The 20,713-nt window shown below is 34.8% G+C and overlaps 1 protein-coding gene across 4 annotated transcripts in view; it reads right to left on the bottom strand.

Annotated features, from left to right (window-relative positions):
* Positions 1–1,865: 1,865 nt before the first annotated feature.
* The window catches only part of LOC120782337 (organic cation transporter-like protein), a 102,487-nt gene continuing 83,639 nt past the window's right edge, over positions 1,866–20,713 (bottom strand). For all 4 annotated transcript variants that reach the window (XM_040114571.1, XM_040114568.1, XM_040114570.1 and 1 more), the window contains 5 exons: positions 5,080–6,284; positions 3,855–4,009; positions 3,616–3,784; positions 3,089–3,549; positions 1,866–3,016 (listed from right to left, as the gene is read on the bottom strand). In XM_040114571.1, the coding sequence (XP_039970505.1) occupies positions 2,520–3,016; positions 3,089–3,549; positions 3,616–3,784; positions 3,855–4,009; positions 5,080–6,284 (2,487 nt within the window). In that variant the 3' untranslated portion in view covers positions 1,866–2,519. The remainder of the gene's footprint in view (positions 3,017–3,088; positions 3,550–3,615; positions 3,785–3,854; positions 4,010–5,079; positions 6,285–20,713) is intronic.

Raw genomic sequence — 20,713 nt, 5'->3', positions numbered from 1 at the left:
GTGTATGATGTGAATATTTCGGCTTCGAACAAAAAAATTGTTATTATTTTTTAATTTATTTATCTGAAACTTAACTCTAATCTTGATATCAAGAAATTCCGCACTGATAAAATTGATAGAACAAAGACTACACAGTTGAGGTGACTTATGTTGCCCATTTTTTTCAAACTTTATCAGATTTCATTTAGATATTAGATAAAAAGCGATACATCTTTTGACATATGTAGCTGTCTAATAAGCTGTCAGTTAATTCTTTTTTGTAGTTGCTTTCCTTTCGTACATGGCGGCACGAACCATGTTACTTTTCTGTCAAAGGAACTAGCGGTATGAAATTGTCTTAATTTTCGGTCTCCTCTATTGCATCTATTTGCCAAAATATTTGAAAAATTATATACCAGACTGACATTTGGACATTCTAAGAACATTTTCAATATTATTATCAAGTTTTTCTTATTTTATTTGTGAACCGACAAATTGCAGTTTGGACTTGATTAAAGATTTATTAAAATGTTATAATTGAGATTTACTCACACACATACATACACATATATTTATATATTGTATGCATATTTGATAGTTAATTTGTATATTTTTTGCAGTGTAAAGCCATGTTATTTTGCATAAACAACTTATCCGTCGCTTTGACAGCAGATATTCTATGAGTATGTAATTTCACATGCCATTCAAGCTGAGTTTGTGCATTTAAGGCGTGTTTTTCAGTGAAGCTTTAGCTTCGCTGTTGAATGAACTAATTTGGGCGTAGTATTTAGTTTTTGAAAGTATAATATTTATGTATTTAAAAATCTTTCCAAAAGAGTTAACAATTCAAAAACACGGTTTGTGGGAAATAATTGCATTTGAATTCCCTAAACTTGGTATATACACAATTATATTATTATAACATAGGTAATAGACTTATAGCATAAATTTGTATCTTTTACTCTCGTTATATGGTTTCACAGATAGTTTATTTTTTATATTTCTAAATATTATTAAATTAGGGTGGCCATTAAAAAGTCAAATGAGTTATTCTTTCACAACTATGGCCAATTGCTCCAAGAGTCAATGTTATGACATAAAATTTGAGAATTTGGTGCTGATAGATAGTTGAGGTAAGCGCAGTGATCAGACGATATCTTTGGCTATCGTAGCGTCGCTCTTGAGCATAAGAAAATAAATTTTTAAGGTCCTTAGTCTCCATATCGAACTTTAACTCCCGTGAACTTGGGGTTGCAAATATTACATTAAAATAATTGAAACATAATTTGAATTAAAATTCTTTTTATATTTTAATCTTAAAAAACAGAATTAAACATATTTTTTAAATTTTTAACCTTAAATGCCGAATTGAAAAACGGTAATACCAAAAATCGATTTAAGAATCCAAAATACATAATTAAATAAATTTGGGTTTATCAAATACCGGATCAAAAAAATAATGTTTGATTCCAATCTTCAAATAGAAATAGAAATTCGTTTGGAATCGTTAAATTTTTCGAGTTCCTGTTCTTACATTTTGGTTAACTTTTGAAAAGGGAAATTTATTTTTAATAAAATATCAACATATTTTAGCTATTTTGTCTAATAATATATTTAATTGCTTTTTATTATAATGTTTCAGTTAGAAAAATGTAAATCTTTGCTCTTTTAGCACTTTTCATTCTGCTTTTGATTAAAAACAAAAATATTTATTACTCAAATTTTTAAATTAAAAAATAGTTTTTTCAATTTATAAACCAAGACATTTTTAATTAAAAAAAATTATTTCCCAAAAAAATATTATCTATATTTTTAGCTCAGATATGAAAATAAAAATAATTTATTTAGTTTCTGTTTTGAGAAAATTAAGACGTAACTTAAAACTTTTAATCCCCACATTGGAATCAAAAATAGAAATTATAATTATTAATAATTTTTTTTAGTTAGAAAATTCGCTACCCTGCGTGTAACACATCCAATCAAAGAAATATATATTTGACTATATATTTGACTTAGATTGTAATGGTATCTACGTGATATTTAAAAACTTGCCCTCTCTGTTTAAGTACCACCCTAATATATATTACATATACATATATTTGTTCACTAGTTACATTATATACGTAATATTTTTATATTATATAAATATTTTTGCTTATAGCTTTATCTCATTCCTCTTCAACTATAACTGCATTTAATAATTATGACTTTTTAAGGAAACTATTTAACAAAGAAAGAATGTGTGGACAGAATTGTAACATACGATGCAATCGTGGTCTCAAAAACGAGTGCGTTCGATTCTCTACCTATGCAATAGTTAAAATAAATTTGTTCGAAATAAAATTTGTTATGTTTACTACTTATATAGTCTAATTGTATGTGAAGCGAACCACTAGCGACCTCTGTCGACCATGTGACATTATGCGAGGAAGCGTTGTGCGTTACAATCCTGTACACAGCATAACAACTTTTACAACCGACATAATTTACGAAATTATATCGCCGATTGATGGCCATTTATTCGTATTGTAGTTTGGGGGTTAGACGGGTGGACTGTCTTCGTGATGTTTCGTCGTCCAAACACCGGGCACCATTGGCGGTGGTAAATTAGAGTTGGGTGCTGCCAGTTTCGTAATATTTGTGAATATTGGATTGTTGAGTGTCGGTCCCGTTGTGAAGCCTTTATTATCGATGCCATCCACCTGTGTAGCGGTCGCTCGATTGCTGCCGCCAAGCGCTTCCTTCCTTATTGTACGCGGACTTGTAATGAGGGCGGTTAAAACACCACCAACAATTGCGAGTGACGCGAAAGCTGTTTGCGGCACCATCATGCCAAAGATCACAGTAGCGCCGATAAATGGCGCACCCAGTAGCCAAAAACGTGCCCAACATATCGCCGAGAATGCGGTGATTTTGCGCTTCTCCTCACTTACTAGCTCAACGGTGCAGGTGGTGAGTATGGAGAGTGTGGTGGAGATGGCCATTTTCGAGATCATAGCCGAGAGCATGAGCAGCGCAACGCGTGCATCGAACGGTACTAAATGTTGGCGGAAGTGAGGAACAAATTAATAAATTAAATAGTTCTATTTGTATAACAAAACTAGCTTACAGTCTGTTGGCACCAGCCAACCGAGATATGCAATCAGGCCGGCCACAACATTGAACAGACCGGTCCACAACCATTTGCGCGTAGTCTTCAATATCAGGAAGAGCCCAATAAAAGTGCCGATTATTTCGCTTAAGCCCGCCACAGCTGTGTTTACTTCGAGATGCTCGCGACTGAACGAACGTATGTTCAGCAACATGCCGTAGTACACGACAATGTAGAGGGACCACGCCAAGTGTACACAGATCAAATTACGTACGACATTTTTACCCTTCCATATTGACCACCAGCCTGGTGGTGGCGGTGCGTCCATAGCGGTTTGCGCCTGCAATTGCAGCTGCTGATCGATGTCGTGCGGAAGCCCACAACGCGTGCCGTTCACCTCCACACATTGCATGAGAATATTTTTAGCGTCTGTTACACGACCACGCTGTATCATCCAGCGCGGTGAATCGGGAATCCAACTATCATATAAAATGTATATAAAGTATTGTTACGACATACAAAGCGATCGACAGGCTCCAACTTACCGCCACAAGTATATGAGTATCACAGTGGGCCATGAGATGGCCATATAAAGATGCGACCAGCTGGAGAAGAAACTCGCCACTCCGGGCAGTAGTATAACACCTATTGACCAGAATTGTTCGAAGAGTGTCGAAACGCAAGTCTTATAAACGCCACCCGTTATATCGGCCACTGTAAAAATGAGTCAACGTAAAAGTGATCTTGAGCAGCCTGCAAGAAGCTTGTTAAAAGTATTACTTACTTATTACACCGCCAGCTGTGTACATTTGCGCACAACATACCGCAGACAAGCAGCGGAAGAAGACGTGTAATTCGTATGAGGCAACTAGTCCCGTGAGATTGCCACAGAATATCTGCGTTATCATGCCGAAGAGCATCACATTACGTGGACTGAAGCTGTGGCGAAGACAGTTAGTTATATTTATCATGTGAATATCGTTAAATTTAAAATTATTAGTGTTTAATATTTAGTATATATGTATGTTGGTAAAAGTTAATGCCGCTTAAGTGAGGTTAGGGTGGTTATAACATACTATAAAGAGTGTAGCTCGTTAAATTCTTTGAATTAGATTTGGTAGCGGTCATTAAGTTCATTTGGGTTTCAGCAATACATACTTTATTTGTTGTTGTCCAAGACACTTACTAATTTTAAATCGTGGGTTAGAAGGTGTAAATGCAATATACTGAGGCGAGTATTTTGAAAGGTTTCGTGAGTAGTTCAACAAATTTTTGTTGTCCTTTGACTAGACGTTGCGCCCGGGGCAAGACGCTCCTTTCTAGAGAATTATTGGATGGATTTCAACTGAGTTTGCTGCTTCCAGAAAAAGTATGTGTTTTGAAAATCAAAGAAATGGAAAACCTCATTGACTGTTTGATAGATGATTCCAACGTCGTGTGACGTTTGAAGCTCAAAAGTGAACTTGATCAGTGCCATTGGGGGAAGAGCAAAAGTCGAAAGATAAAAAGTTATCGACTACTGCATTGGAAACGTTGAAGAACTGCGATGTAGACCTAAATGATTTATAATGTGTTTTTTTTTTTTTTAATTTAGTAGGATTTGATATTAGAACGTCGATTTTAAATTTTTCCACCATGATACTAAACTCAGTGTTTCCCAATCCCAACTGTCGAAGTTATTGGAGCTTCTGAGCATTTCTTGCGTGGCTTCTCTGCTTTTACGAAACTAATGTTGAGTAATATTGTGATGGTATTATTTGGTATGGCCTATTGTTTAACTGTGACTTCACTTAATCTAACCTAAACATATAATCATTTACATATATTTTTGTCTGAAAAGGCTTTACTGTAAGGAAACTTTTAATTAATTTTACAGATGAATTTTCAAGAAAATGTATCCGAAACAATGAATAGGGCCACCCTTTGAGCTCAAGAGCTCAAAAGTAATGAGATATCCACGTTCTATAGGCAACAAAAACTTATGAATTAATTAAAATGAGACCACTTACTATTTGAGCAGATGATTCGCCAATATGCCGCCGGTGAGGACGCCAAACAAATGGAAGAATTGTGTTACTGACACCAGGATGTCACGCGAGCATACCAAATCGTATTGGGTCACTACCGAATGGTACTCGGCCCTATGCTCGAACTGCTGGCATGGGATAATGTTCATATTGCGCGAAGTCGGTTCCTCCCATACGCGCGGTTCCAGTTCGGGTCGTTCATAACGGTAATAGTGATGCGCATGCTCTTGTGCATCCTGGTATATATTACAAAAATCTATACTAAATTCTTGATCATCCACCTCCTCCTTTTGCGGATGTGAGACCTTTATCCACAGTGTGTCGTTTTGTGCGCCCACCGTATTTGGCGGTTTACAAAAGAATTCACCATGTCGCGGTGCGGGCGCTGTGAATATTATACAAGCCATAAACCACGAGGATGGTATCTTACACAAGAAGATCAGTAATACAGTACGTAATTGCCAGCGTCCCCATTCTCCGGTTATGCGTCCAACAGCATCGACTTTCGTCTTCATTTTCGAGCAATGTTCCGGTCGTTCGCCTTCGATGCTGGAGAAGAAGTCTTTTGGATATAAATTATATTGATGTGTATGTGTGGGCGTTTGGTTGTAGTGATAATTGCTATACAGTGTCGCTGTGGTGGGTGTGGAATAACTGTTATCGTTCGATTCGCTATAGTTATCGCTGTCCGTATTATCCGCGTTGTCGTCCAAATCGATTATGCTCTCTTCAGTTTGACCGCTGCCATCAATCGTTGTCGATGTGGTGGTGGTTATAGTCACCGTATTACTATCAAATAACTGTAAAGATGCTACCGAACTGCGACGTCGACATTCACTGGCCGGTGTGCCGTAAATACTCGGTCCAGATGAGGTGGGCGAAGCTGATGGCGCAAGTGCGTCCAGATAAAGCTTGTTAGCTGAAAGTTGCTCTCTCGAGGCGGCTGTAATGTTAGTTGAGTTGTAAACGCTGTGGTTGTGATTGGGATTGTGACTGAGTGTGTCTGTGGAACATTGGTGGATCGGTGAGTTTGCGGTGGTATCGAGGGCTGTGTAGTTGTGTTGGTGTGCTTTCGCTGATATGTGGTTAGGTACGGTGTTATTATTGTTGTTGTTGCTGTTATTATTATTCGCTTCTGCTGGTTTGGTATTGTCTTTGTTGCTGGTGGGCAACAACGGCGATTCGGCCTAAAAGTAAAAGAAAGAGGTGTTTAAATTGCAGCTGGACATCAAATAAAGAAAAGTATGAGAGCTAAAAAAAAACGATTTTTGTTGACGAAATTGTTTTAAGCTCTCAGTTCAATAGGAAATGAACAACATTTTTCAGAACTCCTCTCACCAAGAGAAATTATATGTAGAAATTTGTGTACCCACAGTGGGTCGTGCTCAAGATACCAGCGCGATATTAGTTGCCAATTGTCTTTTAAGAAAATAAAAAAACCAACGGCCGAAGATGGATCACCTTTCAAAACATCATTTGATGAATCATCCTCCAAATAGTCCTGATTTGGCACCGATTTCCTTCTTTTTATTCTTATGCGTAAAAGTAAATTAAAATGTCAACGATTTCCGACACCTGATGAGGCGGTTGATGCGTTTAGAACGCTCACTCAGAGGGGCAAAACTGCTTCGAAAATGGGCTCAAACGTATTCAAAAGTGTATAGATCTTAATGGAGAATATTTTGTACAACAAAAAAGCGATTTTCAATAGTAAATATTTGTTTTTATTCTCTCGAAATATAAAGACTATGAGGAGTAAGCAGCTATCATATAAGTCAAAAAGTCATCTTGGATAATTTTGTTCAACTTATTTCATTTTATTACTCGACCCACTGTGCAAAATGATATGCAGCGTCTGGATTTCCCGAATTACTATCTTAAAACAAAGAACAGAGAAATTCACTAACACACCTGCGTATTGACATTCCTTAGCTACATTTCAGTACACAACTTTAAAATTATAACAACACTCTTGCAATATTCTGAGGAAGCCCAAAACTTTGCGTGCCAACTGAGGCAAACAGGTTTGTGACACGTGAAGTCATTTAAATCAAGATTTGAACAAATAAGGAAGAGCTAAATGCGGGTGTAACCGAACATTTTTTATTCTTGCAACTTACAAGAATCAAAGCCATGGAAATACCTTAAGATGCAAAACGTCAATCAGAGGATCGGAATCCAAGCAATTATATATACACATATGTATATACATATACCTATATATTATATATCATATAAGTATGTATATACGAAATACGCCTTACGTTCTTGTCAAGGAACTTGTGTACCAAGTTTCATTAAGCTATCTTATATCAAACTTACTGTTTATATACATACATATGTACATATATACTAGATATGCCTATATCTATCTCGCTTAGTTTTGGGTGACACGTAAAACCGTTAGGTGAACAAAACTCTTATTTTCTGTAGCAACATGTTGCAAGAGTATAAAAATGAAATACGGTAAAGTCTTTTTGCGTAGCGTGAAACATACATATGTATATGTGTGTGTATTCGTTTGTTTTATATATGTACAGTAGATACTGCTATGATGGCCACCGCTCCAGATTATTATAAAAAAAAATATCTCTACATAATTAAAACTCCCTCAAATTTATATTACTAGGTTAGTATATGAAAAAACATACATATGTGTAATTAAGCGAATTTCTTCCCTAAGGAATCTTCATTAAGTTTCTTGCAACCCAATAAATTTTAAGTTAAATTAAGCGGACACTACTGTATGTTGGGCCTTTACTCCTCTCACAGGTGAGCTATTACGTGCGACATGATTTTATCCTACCACTCTTTTGAGGCCACGCACCACGCACCACGCACTTTCGGCCGCCTGCTTGTTTTTGCGAAAAGCTCCAGAGGGTGCATAATTAAATTTGCGTGGACAGAAGTGTAAAGGTTGTATTGCATTGCCAACTTGTATTAAAGAAAACACGAACTTCATTTAAATATAAGCGTTTTGTTTGGTTTGATAAATTTAAAATGGTTTGCATATTCCTTTTCATTAAATTATTTCGGTAGTGGAGGACTTAACTCGACAAACAAAAATTATATTTTTTAAGTTTGCTATTATTTTCAGATTTATGGAATTAGACCAGTTCCATGGTGCTTATGATCTCTCTAAATTTTATTTTAAATTCGAAGTTTAAGTCTTGTCATTCAAATAGAAATAAATGCAGGTAACCGAGAAATCTAGAGAGGCCAATTGGAGTACTGTAGCTTCACTTTTTACTGCGTATGACTAGACATCATGGCGGTTCCGACAACATCGATTATTTATAACTTCTCCAAAGAAATATAAATAGGAATTGGAATCGAATGCATGCGAACTACCAATTTTGGTGTTATGGGCTACATGGAAGGCTAATAAGTACAATCGTATCTGTTATAACTAAGCTACGTTAAAAAAGGAATTGCTACTAATTGTTGAATTTTTGCTTATTTTCAGAACTTTTCTTAAAAGCTCAGTCTTTCTTATTATAATAATGTTTGTTGATTATGTCAATGTTTTTTATTAGGTGCTTCTTGATGTTATTCGATAATTCGAAAGTAAAGCAGAGAACAAGTTTTTATAGCATCACTTCTTACTGATTAAAATCGATATTATTGTTTATGTATGTACATATATGCAATTATAAATTACTGTGTACCCGTAGTTATATTCTAGGGCTTTCTTAATCTCCTCAAACTTAAGATTTACACAGATATAAGTACATACATACATACATATATTAAAAGACTATTTATAATTATTGCAAAGGGTAATGTTAATGCATATCTTCATGACGCTATGGGCTTTGATGGATGACCTACGCTTAGTTGATTGCTCTACTGAACTCACCACAGAGCTTTTGGCAAAAGTGATGGATGTCATTTATAAATTAAGAACACATTTTCTTTGGTGGTGGTTTACTTAAATTTAAATTTGGTTGAAGAGAGAGTCCGATCCTCTTCAAATGCATTAGCACGTGTTGGTGTATTTTATTCATAATAACCGTTACAATTTGGGAAACGCACAAACGATTATCTACACAAACTATTATCTATAAATATGAATTAAAATTGAATAAATTACTGCCAATTAAAAGTTTACGATGTCGAATCGGTAAAAAAGTCGTATTGACATCAGAGAGATATTAGATAATCTCTTCAGGACTCAATACATTATATTTATTAGTTTGGATATGTTACGTGTCAATTGGAAAAACGATGTCTAGTAGAGGTCGCAAAAGAGATACTCGATGAACGTAGCAGAGGTTTGGATTATATATGATAAGATGGTACATGCAAGTTTAGTTAGTTTTTTATTAAAAGTAGTATCTCTCTGTAGATATGTACAAATATTTTTATTTCTGAGTTTAAGTTAAATGCATTTGGTGCAACAAATCAGCGTAGGATTATTTTGCATTGCAGACGCTTCACTGGCGTAACTTATGGCCTTTGTTTAAGAAAACACTCAATGATTCACCAAAATGTACGTTTTTATTGACAATATGTACACTGGTAAATTATACATAAGTGCACATACATACATATGTACTATACATGTGTGTATTTGCCGGAACAGGTTGGCGCTTTAACGATGCAAATGTAAACATAAAAGCCCCGTTAGCTTGCAAAGATAAACGATGGGAGAAATGAACTGAAGGTTTCGACAACACTAGAATTCGCTTTAAGTTAAGCTTTCACTCGTAAATGGTCAAAATGTACAGTTTTATCAGAAAACACGTAAAACTATAAAATCTTATAAATTGATGTTGTACCTTTAATTCATAACAGTAATTATGTTATATGTGGGCTAAGAGGACATATAGAGCAAATAAATTTTCATTTTAGCGTGACTTTGAAGCATATTTAAAGCCAACTTTAAGACTCTTAAAGTTCCAAGTGATTGCAGGTATGAATTTTAATAGCAAACAAAAAATTCACACAAAATCACAAATTGTTATTAGGCAGTCGAGTTCCATCGTGGTCAATCTCTACAGTCTCATTTTTCAAAAGTCCGCCTTAATTAATTGGTGGGTCGAGCCGAAACTTTCGAACCTCAAGGGTTATTAATAACAGCTCCGTAGACCTTAGATGTTTTTGAATTTCTATAGAGAGGGAATGTGTAGAAGGGACATTAGCTAGCAATATTCTTCTTCTTCCTTACTAGGGTAGACACCGCTTACGCGGCTTTAGCTGAGTTAACAACAGCAGCGGTCATGTCGTCCGAATAGACGAAAACACTCCAGATTTGAAAGTATTCGACGCAGTACCCGCCGGGGGAAGCAAAGGAAGAGGAAGACCGCCACTCCGTTGGAAAGATCAGGTGGAGAAGGACCTGGCTTCGCTTGGAACCTCCAAATAACGCCACACTGCAAAAGTAAGAAACGACTGGCGAGCAATATTATGCAATTTAAAAAACAAATATCATGCATGGCTCTCGTGACCGCTAAACATTTGTTCGCAAACGAAATAAGAAGCTTTTAGCGTTAAAACAAAGGTATGACCTAGAAAGTTTTCGGGAATGATATTATTTAAATATAAAACTCTAGTTTATTCTCACCCGTGGTACTATGCTGACGTCTAGAAACCGCTGAACTGTTATGCTTGTTTTGATATAATATTTCTCACATTAACTGAGACACAGTCTTCCTAACTCTCAACAATTTTTCTCCTTAAAACTTCAACCAAACTCTCCAAAAGTCCTTTAAAAAATAACTATTAATAATGAAATATTATTGAATTTATAATACATTCAAAATTCAAAATAAAAAATAAAAACCATTTAACAACATTTATTATAAGAATTTGCTTTGCTTTGCTTTGCTTTATTACCTAACCAAAAGCGCGGGTCTAACTGAGCGTGTTAAGAAGGACTTCTTCTGGCGAGATGTCTATTAATGCTTTTAAGGCAATAAAAAATAATGAATTCGGAAGGTTTTAGTTTGCTCATTAGTGAGTAACAATATTTTCTTAATATCAATGTTGGTTTCCAAGGTAGTTAATATAGATGATGATTAAGAATCTAAGCAAGACGGATAATTTCAATCGGAAAGAAATTTTCAAGTCTAGGGTACAGTCAGAATTTCTGGAGAGGAATAGCAAATAAAAGTATTAGTTATCTGGAAATTACCAAATGTTTTAAGGAATAGTGTTCCTTAAATCCATACTTCCCTGGGAGCATCATAGTAAATAACACTACTCAACATATCTGAAGGAAAAATTTGTGTCTGATGTGTTTGAGGTTTCGTATTTACCAATTTGATTTTGGTTTGACACCGCATCCCTTTACTACATCACAAAAAATCATACGTGTTAGAAAAACATCACAGTCGCAAAGCGATTGTAAACTAGTGTAAACCACCCGATACATTTTCTATTTTTCCCTTACTTAAGAAAAACCTAATACCCGTAGAGTGAAAAAACGGTTTTTGAGATATCATAAAACGCAAACCATTTAGCTTGTTGTATAAAAGTTAAAATAAACTTGTTTAGTTATAAGTATTTCCCAGGGACTTTTGCTCAGCGCACAACACATTATGCAGGTTTTTATGGGGAGACCCAACTTCACCCTAACTACTTATGTAAATATTCAAGCATTTTATATAACATTAAAAATGTAGAAAACGCCGCCAATTTACATCACGCACTTTTGTCACATAAGTTCGACTTTTCCCTTTAAATAGAACAACAAAAAGGCGTACACTAATTAATACAAGCGACAGGAGGAAATAAAAGTGAAAGTTGCCTATTCCACGGCGAATAAATAAACATTTAAGCCCAATATTATATTAATTAACCGATGGAAAAGGCAAAATCTCAAAGAAAACAAAAACCTTAAATAGCGAAAAGACAACAAAAACTGCCAATGCGCGTCACTTTGCCATACTTCCACCTTTCATGGCTTTTATTACTGTTAATAAGCGGACATCTGAGTTCGGTAGCGGTGATGAAGTGAAATTGACAGCTGCGGCTGGACTGGTATCATCAGCAGCGCCATAAACTGACACTCAGTGTGTATTTAATTTTTTACGACTTTGTCCAAATTATTACACTCTTCGCATAAAGCGGCCCAAACCGTTAGATATTTTCGACGAATTCTGAACAATTGCTTTGCTGAAATATTTGTACGTTAGAGAGGGCTCCAAGCGAAGTTCAAAGGACTTGTGCGTGTGATTATGAAGGTAATGAAAGCATTTTCGTTCGAATTTTGTCTAGAATTCTGTTAAAGCGGGTGTCTTAGAGTCGGTAAAAAAGACACATAAAACTAAACTAAGTTCGCCAATCGATCGCTTCATGAAAGCTACATAAACTTGTAGAGGCCATGAAAATTCAAATTTAGTGAATAGCCTATGACATATAATACATAGGTAGTTATCATTCAAGAGAGTCTAATTCACGATGGAAACTGAATTTTATGCTTCTTTTCATAAAACCCATGACATAAAGAGTGAGAATAGAACTACGGTGGACAAAGGAAAGATAGACTAGTTAACTCAATATGTCATACATATGTACATGGTACTTGTAAAAATGTTAAGTTTCATTGATAAAGTTAACTAAACATTTAGAATTTTTAAGAGTTCTTCTGCAGACTCAATGAGATGGACTCAGTGTTTTCAAAATTAGATTGCCAAGGTAAGAAAACCGTAGTAGATGATATAATACATATGTATATAAATAAATATTTTTTTGTTTCTAACTTTCCTCTTTGAAAGTTATTTGTTATTTAACTAAATTTAATTATATACGTAAAAGAATTTAAAGTACTGTAATCATGTGTATAAGTATGTATACATATTTAAATCTGATCACCTGGGCATCTTGGCAATTGCATTCGGAAGGGCAACAAACAATTTGTCGCCATTTTGACAATTATATGTACATAATCTTGATAGTCAGCTCTCAAAACCAGACGAAAAGTAAAAGTACTTTAATATGCTCGTTTATAAGGCATGAACGAATATAAAAATGTTCGTCTCCTTATTAGGTGATTACATACTTAAATATACGTGTAGGACAGGTGACAGCGAGAGACAAAGTTGTACATATAGTAGGATACGAAAACATACTCATAAATACGTAAATATTTCTTTTATGGAATCAACAATGAGATGGATAAACATTTGCCATTTGAAGATTTTGTCGACTTTGCAATAGCCTCAGACACCTTAAATTTGATCTTAATTTCATTTCAGTAATTGTAGTCAGTCCTAGTACATGCTAGAGTGGTTTAGCTTGTAACGGGTTTTTTAATAGAGGCGCTACAAAAGTAGACTGATAGGGACAGCAAACGGCTCCATATTTTTCCCCGCTCTTTTGACATTTCTCTTCAGTAAGGTTTGCCATTTTATCATGGTAAGATATACGATCCAACAAAGAGTCGAAATTATTAAAATTTACTAACGAAATTTGGAGTCAGTGGTCTCAATTTTAAGAGCGCTACGTCCAATTTATGGTCGTATTAATTGAGCGTAACAATTGAGCGTCTAGTGGAAAAATTTGAATCCACACGCACAGTACAAAATGTTCCCGTGCCAATGAGATACAGAAGTGCCCGTAGTGTCGAGAATATTGCTGCCGCTAGCGCATCTATTGAGGAAGACCCAAATCAGTCTATCGCATGTCGTTCTCAAGCCTTCAAAATCAAATTATCGTATGTTCGTGAATTGGGTTGTACAACAACTTGAAGCTTGAACTAAGCATCGGCATGGTTAAAAAATACTTTAAGAGAAAAATCTGCTCAGTTTTTAAAAGTAGTAAATTCACTGAAAACTATTGGATAATCAAGAATTAACAATAAATCTGCTATACACCCTTTGTGCTTAAATTATGTACTATTGGAGGTAACTTATTAAAAAATGAACATAACAATTAATAATTTAATCATTGCTCAAACGGCAGCTGAAATTGCCTAGTGCTTTAAATTCTAAATAAACGCAAAATATTTAATTATTCATCAATATTTATTTTGTCGCCTTTAAAGTAATCAAGATGTATTACACTTATGCCAACGGTTTTACCAGCTCTTGAAACACTTTTCATAAGTATTTTTTGGGAAGGCCTTCAGCTCCTTTAGCAAATTTTGTTTTACCTCTTCGATCGACTGAAAACGTTTCAGTTTGGGGAACGAAGCCAAATCTGGTGAATATGATGATCGATGGTATTCATTGTGTTTTTGCTTTAAATTCGGTCACAATGGTGGTTCGAATTATCTTCGTGTAAAATCCATTAATTGATCGTCTTCGACGGATGTGATGATGCACAAAGCTACGAATATCGAAAAAAACAAAGAGTGAATGCACGATTTTTGAGCGGATTTAGCGTGGTTTTTTTTAGTTTCGGCTAGTTTTTTCACTAAATTTCGTTGATTCTTGACTTGTTTGCATGTCAAACTCATAAACCCATGTCTTATCGGCAGTTATAGAGCTCTCCATGAATTTGGGACCGGAATTTGTGAAGCTGTCTCCATGAAATTCGGCGCAGATTATTATTTCCTATTATAGCATGGATAGTACCGATAAAAATCAATAAAAAATTTTGTATACCCTTTTTTGCTATGGTATAACGAATGCATCTGTGAAGGGTATTCTAGCTTGGGTACAACGTTGTGCTTGTATAAATTGAAGACTACATTGAGAGGAAGAGAGCATATCATTGACCTTTGAATCTACCGATTTCAATATATAATAATGAATATGAATGTATACAAAGTCATCTTGCTTAAATGTTTATTAAAATTCTTAATTCAGTAGATGCCACCTTTTCTTAATATTAAATACTTGGAGGAAATTGAAATGTTTATATAATGAATGCTTATATAGACTCCTTTATATATTTATTTTATGAAAAAAGGCAACTCCAACAAGCAAATGATCATTAAATAATAAAGAGTCAAATTGCCTGGAGCAACGACAACAACGCAATTACTTTCCACTCCATGTCAACATAGCCACTGAAGTGGAAATAGATAGCAGCAGCATCGCATTCGTATGTGTATATATGTACATATGTATGTACGCTTTCGTATATGTTAATGTTGATACACATATTGCAGTATGTATGCATGTGACTGACAATTTTACAATTATTAACAAGCTTTATAATTCCTTTTGAGATGCCATCTTTCTAATTGAAAAAACCTTACGCTATCACCAACATAGTACTACTACTACTTTTACGCGTAAAAGGAAACGTTGATACATAAAATTCTGAAAAATTCTTTCATCGTTAGAAGATGTGTGTATATTTTCATTACTACCATTAACTAATGAATGTCAAGGTAGGCCTTTTTAGAACGAATTATTTTCATGTTTCGTAAGTTATTATCTTGGAGCGTAAAAAGTAAATTTACAAAAAACAAGAATAAACGTGCTATCAAAAAGAAGCTTCACTTAAAAGCCAATAAATTTTCTAAGAATTAAGAAGCTTATCTAAATGTTTTTAAAAAGGAATTCCTTTTCCACTACTCGATTGCCCCACCAATCTGATCGTTTTTGAAACTTTTGCCGTGTGTGTATGCACGAGTATTTGCTTTAGATGCTACTTTTTCATTAATTCATAACTGAATGTTTTTCATCTCTCTCTTCGTATATAACTTTTTATGAATTTATTTTTTTTAATAGAATTTATGTAGTTCTGGTACAAATAAGAGGGGTTTTCTTTATATTTTATTTATTTCTCTCTTTTAATTATAATCCGTCAGGATCGGGAAGGACCTCTCCGAGCCGTTCGATACCAAACGAGGTTTCAGACAAGGCGATTCCCTATCGTGCGAGTTTTTCAACCTGCTGCTGGATAAAATAGTTCGAGCCGCAGAACTAAATAAAGAAGGTACCATCTTCTATAAGAGTGTACAACTGCTGACGTACTGACGATATTGATATCATCGGCCTCAACACCCGCGCCGTTAGTTCTGCTTTTTCCAGGCTGGACAAGGAAGCACAGAAAATGGGTCTGACAGTGAACGAGGGCAAGACGAAATATCTCCTGTCATCAAACAAACAGTCGTCGCACTCGCAACTTGGCTCTCACGAGCTGTTGACAGTCATAACTTTGAAGTTGTAGATAATTTCGTCTATCTTGGAACCAGCGTAAACACCACCAACAATGTCAGCCTGGAAATCCAACGCAGGATTGCTCTTGCCAACAGGTGCTACTTCGGACTGAGTAGGCAATTGAAAAGTAAAGTCCTCTCTCGACGAACAAAAGCCAAACTCTATAAGTCGCTCATAATTCCCGTCCTGCTATATGGTGCAGAGGCTTGGACGTTGTCAACAACTGATGAGTCGGCGTTGCGAGTTTTCGAGAGAAAAGTTCTGCGAAAGATTTATGGTCCTTTGCGCGTTGGCCACGGCGAATACCGCATTCGATGGAACGATGAGCTGTACGAGATATACGACGACATTGACATAGTTCAGCGAATTAAAAGACAGCGGCTACGCTGGCTAGGTCATGTTGTCCGGATGGATGAAAACACTCCAGCTCTGAAAGTATTCGACGCAATACCCGCCGGGGGAAGCAGAGGAAGAGGAAGACCTCCACTCCGTTGAAAGGACCAAGTGTTGAAGGACCTGGCTTCGCTTGGAATATCCAATTGGCGCCACGTAGCGAAAAGAAGAAACGACTGTCGTGCTGTTGTTAACTCGCTTATAATCGCGTAAGCGGTGTCTACGCCAATTAAGAAGAAGAATAATATAATTTTATTTATATATAATACTTTGTAAAAATTTAGGCATTTCCGAAAGGAAATACTTTTAGTTAGCTTCTTCTTCTTTTTAAAGTTCCGAATTCAAAGATTTTCTAACGTCGACTGAAACATATCGTTCAATGAAATTTCCGAATTCGTGTTTTCTCCAACCACGGCATTTAGTTTAAGCCACTTGTATGAAATTCTAAACATTTTTCATTCTAAATTAAGGTACTTTGTTATACATATATGTATAAGCAAAGCTGTTAAGTAATGATTACTAATCATAATAATTAGTAATTAGATTTTTATTTTTTGAAAGGTCAAGTAATGATTATATTACGATTATTTTCAGATTTGGACGATTACTAATTGATTACGATTACAGATAATCGGAAAATAGTCAAGATTAATAAAAATTTCGAAAAAATAATCAAAAATAATAAAAGGTAATCGAAAAATAATTTGACTACTTTTGAAGATTACTTTTGATTGTTTTTGATTATTATATTTTTCGAAATTATGGCACTAGTGTTTCATGGTAGTTGTTTTTTTTTCACTTTTTGTTATTACTACTGATGTTCATCGATTTGATAATTGATAACATGTTATATTCTTTTTGATTCTGCATTTTGTATAAAGTAAATATTTCTTTTGCGTATATTTTTTTGTGAGTGTTATGTTACACTTTACATACTTGTTATCAGGGTTGGGCATAGTACACTAAAAAATAAGTACAATAAGGTTTTTATTTCTTCAGTGGTAGTTAAACAGCAAAATCCATTATCACTGAAAATTTAGTGATAGTGGAAAAAATGTCATTATCACTAAACCTTTATTCATATTGAAAAACAAATTGCACTACCATTAAAGGTTTAGTAATAGTGAACACCTTTAGTTATAATGAACATTTTTCAGTAACATAACACTGTTTCTTAAAGAATAAAAATAATACTACGTATGTATACATATGTATAAGCTGAAGCAGTATGAGTATTTGAATAGAGACTTCTAATTATACCGCACTAAAATTAGACAAACATAATTTATTTTTTATTTGCTTTCTACTTGGTATTAACCAACGTTTCAAAAGTACGGTCAGTGAGATTTTGTTTGCCATCGATTGACAATTCCAAAAATAGTACTCACTTAAATATGGCATTTCAATAACTCCAATTTAGCAACATTAGTTCAATTTTACAAACAAACTTACAAACTAACACTTAACTAATGCATGCTTACGTATCGTCGGCCTAGCTTTTCCTTATAAGCTAGCGATATTGCACATACATATGTATGTAACATATGTACTTTTGCTAGCATAAGTGCTCATTAGAATTTTGCCACTTTGTTTTGTAACTCTTTTGCTTGAATGTACTTACAGTGGAAAACCGAGAACATATTTGCTTTCTTGAGGTATTAGCATTGATTTTCATGATACATTTTTTTCGATAGGTTTTTTGAAAGTTTGATGTTGATTCTTTATTATACTTACTAGCATTGAATGGACTATAAAACTGCATACCCGAAAATATTATAAACGGTCTTATTAAAGTCTTTGAAATTTGTACGAAAATTTTGTAAGTGGTCATAAATTTTGTATACAGTTTTAAACTGTAAATCATATGACATTTTTTAGAGGATGAACTACATTTTTATAAAAATCTATCCAGAAAATTGTATCGTGAAAAAATTGCTAATGTCTCAAAAAGGCAAAATGCCTTTCTGTCTCGCTGTATCATTTGAACATTCTACATAAACATATGTACTACATAATAACTAACCTGCTTTACTACTGAGCTCCGTTGTAATTTTTAAGAGTGCAAAATTAAGTAGCAAGGACACTCAAGAAATCACGTTTTAATTCGAAGTAAAGAAGGGTGTAGAGTTTAACTAGCAAAAGGAAAACATTAATTGTGAACTATTGTACTTTGTGAGTATTAAATATAATTGTTGTTAACTTTTAATAATAAAATTTATTCTTTAGGTCTAAATGTCTGTTCATGTTTTCGAAACCGGATTTTTCTGCAGACGACAGTAAAGATCTGGACTTTAATTACTACTGGAAGTAAACGAAAGAGTTCATTAAGTGCGAAATCAGGACTGGCCCTAAAAAAAGTCCGTGTGAATTCACAAAAAAATTATTTTCAAAGAAGAATTTTATACAGAAGTGGAAAAAGTTAGTTTTTTTTTAAATTAAAGCACACTATGAATTTATAATTTTATTGTTAGATTTCCGACAAGACAACTTGTGCTAAGTGCGTTGCATGTCATCGAGTGATTAGAGGAAGTGGTGAAGTGACTTCAAATTTCATCAAACATTTGCAAGTCAAGTCATAGTGAATGTTTTAAAACATACAAAAGTTATAAAAACAGGTAGCCCTTTTGGCGGTAAATGACATGCAATCTGAGTTCGATGGTAAACTGTTACATGCAATGATTGATTGTTCATTGCCCCTTTCCATTCTGGAAGAAAAATCCTTTATAGATCTTTTTCAAAGTACAGGTATGAAGGTGATGTGTCAGAATGTTTTCAATGCAAATTTTTCAAAACGAAATGTAAATATAAAATGATGAGCTTTCAAATTTTTTTAAAAATAATCGAAAATAATCAAAAATAATCCTTAAAAGTAGCCAATTACTTTCTTGATTACTTTTGATTATTTTTGATTGTTTTCTCGTAATCCTAACTAATCTTAATTATTTTTGGATTATTTGTAATCATAATTAATTAATAATCAGGAATTGTTAAAAAGAGAATTATGTAATCAATACCATTCCTTTTCAAATTTAATCTAATTGATTACTAATCGTAATCCAAATTTAACAGCAATGTGTATAAGTAATATATAGTAGTAGCATACTAGCCAGAATTGAGCGAAACAGAGGTGCATGCTGCTTGGATCCCCTCTGTCATCTCCAAAGAAAATGAAGATTGTCTCTTTGTCTCGGGATCATACTCAAAGATTCATGGCTCGACACCTGTGATTACGTTATTCAAAAATTGGGGGTCACTTTCACACATGTTCAAATTTTCACACTTCCACACGCCGCAATTTTTGGTCGTCAGTGAGCACTTTTGGGAGGATCTTCGCGCACAGATTTTGCTAAATATAACATCTGGGTAATTAAACGAATACCTAGTCGACGGCCTGAGCTCAAAACTTTGCGCAGACGAGTCACATTGTCGGTGTTTGTCGAAGTCGCCCAGCACGGTCTTCATCAGCGACCTCTTCCTGGACCTCCAAAAAGGCCTGGTGCTACCGAAACACACCACTTCTTGTTAAAGCAACATCTGGGTAAGCCATGTCAAACATCTCTGTCGCAGATTTACCGAGTTTCACATAGAATTTAATCGAGTACCTCTGCTCTAACGAACGCTGCATTTTCGGCTTGCAGCACACACAGTAACACGTCGGGCGAAAATGTTTGTCTTGACTCTCCACTTACTCGGAGACAGCCGCTCGTTCGTTAGCTAGGAACGCCCTCTATCAAATCCAATAGGTGCGAGCACGCGGCGAAAGAAAATTAGTCATATTACTTTACGGACAAACCCTGTATCTCATTTCCCTCGATGTGCTTGGTGAAGTGAATTTGCCTGTTCTTAGCGGCACTATTGTTTCCCAAGACACTTATGAGCTTGATTGTTGCTTGGCTGTCCATGTTCGACATAAGTATATAGAATATTTTTTTATTAAATTTCATAACTCAACGAAAGTGAGTTTGTAAGAGTTTGGTAAAAATTACCGTCAGCAACAGCAGGAGTAACATTTAGGAATGTGTCGTGGCAATTATTTACTCGAATTCTCTCACCCATGTGAAGTACATTCCTGAATATTTGATTTAAGACTTCGCAAAAAGTCCAAATTCATACTCTTGAGACAAAAACTTGTATTTAACTTTTATAACATAGGAAATGTTGCG

The sequence above is a fragment of the Bactrocera tryoni genome, chromosome 1, assembly GCF_016617805.1.
Source record: "Bactrocera tryoni isolate S06 chromosome 1, CSIRO_BtryS06_freeze2, whole genome shotgun sequence".
In the NCBI taxonomy this organism is placed as follows: domain Eukaryota; kingdom Metazoa; phylum Arthropoda; class Insecta; order Diptera; family Tephritidae; genus Bactrocera; species Bactrocera tryoni.
This window is presented reverse-complemented; position numbering and strand designations above follow the sequence as displayed.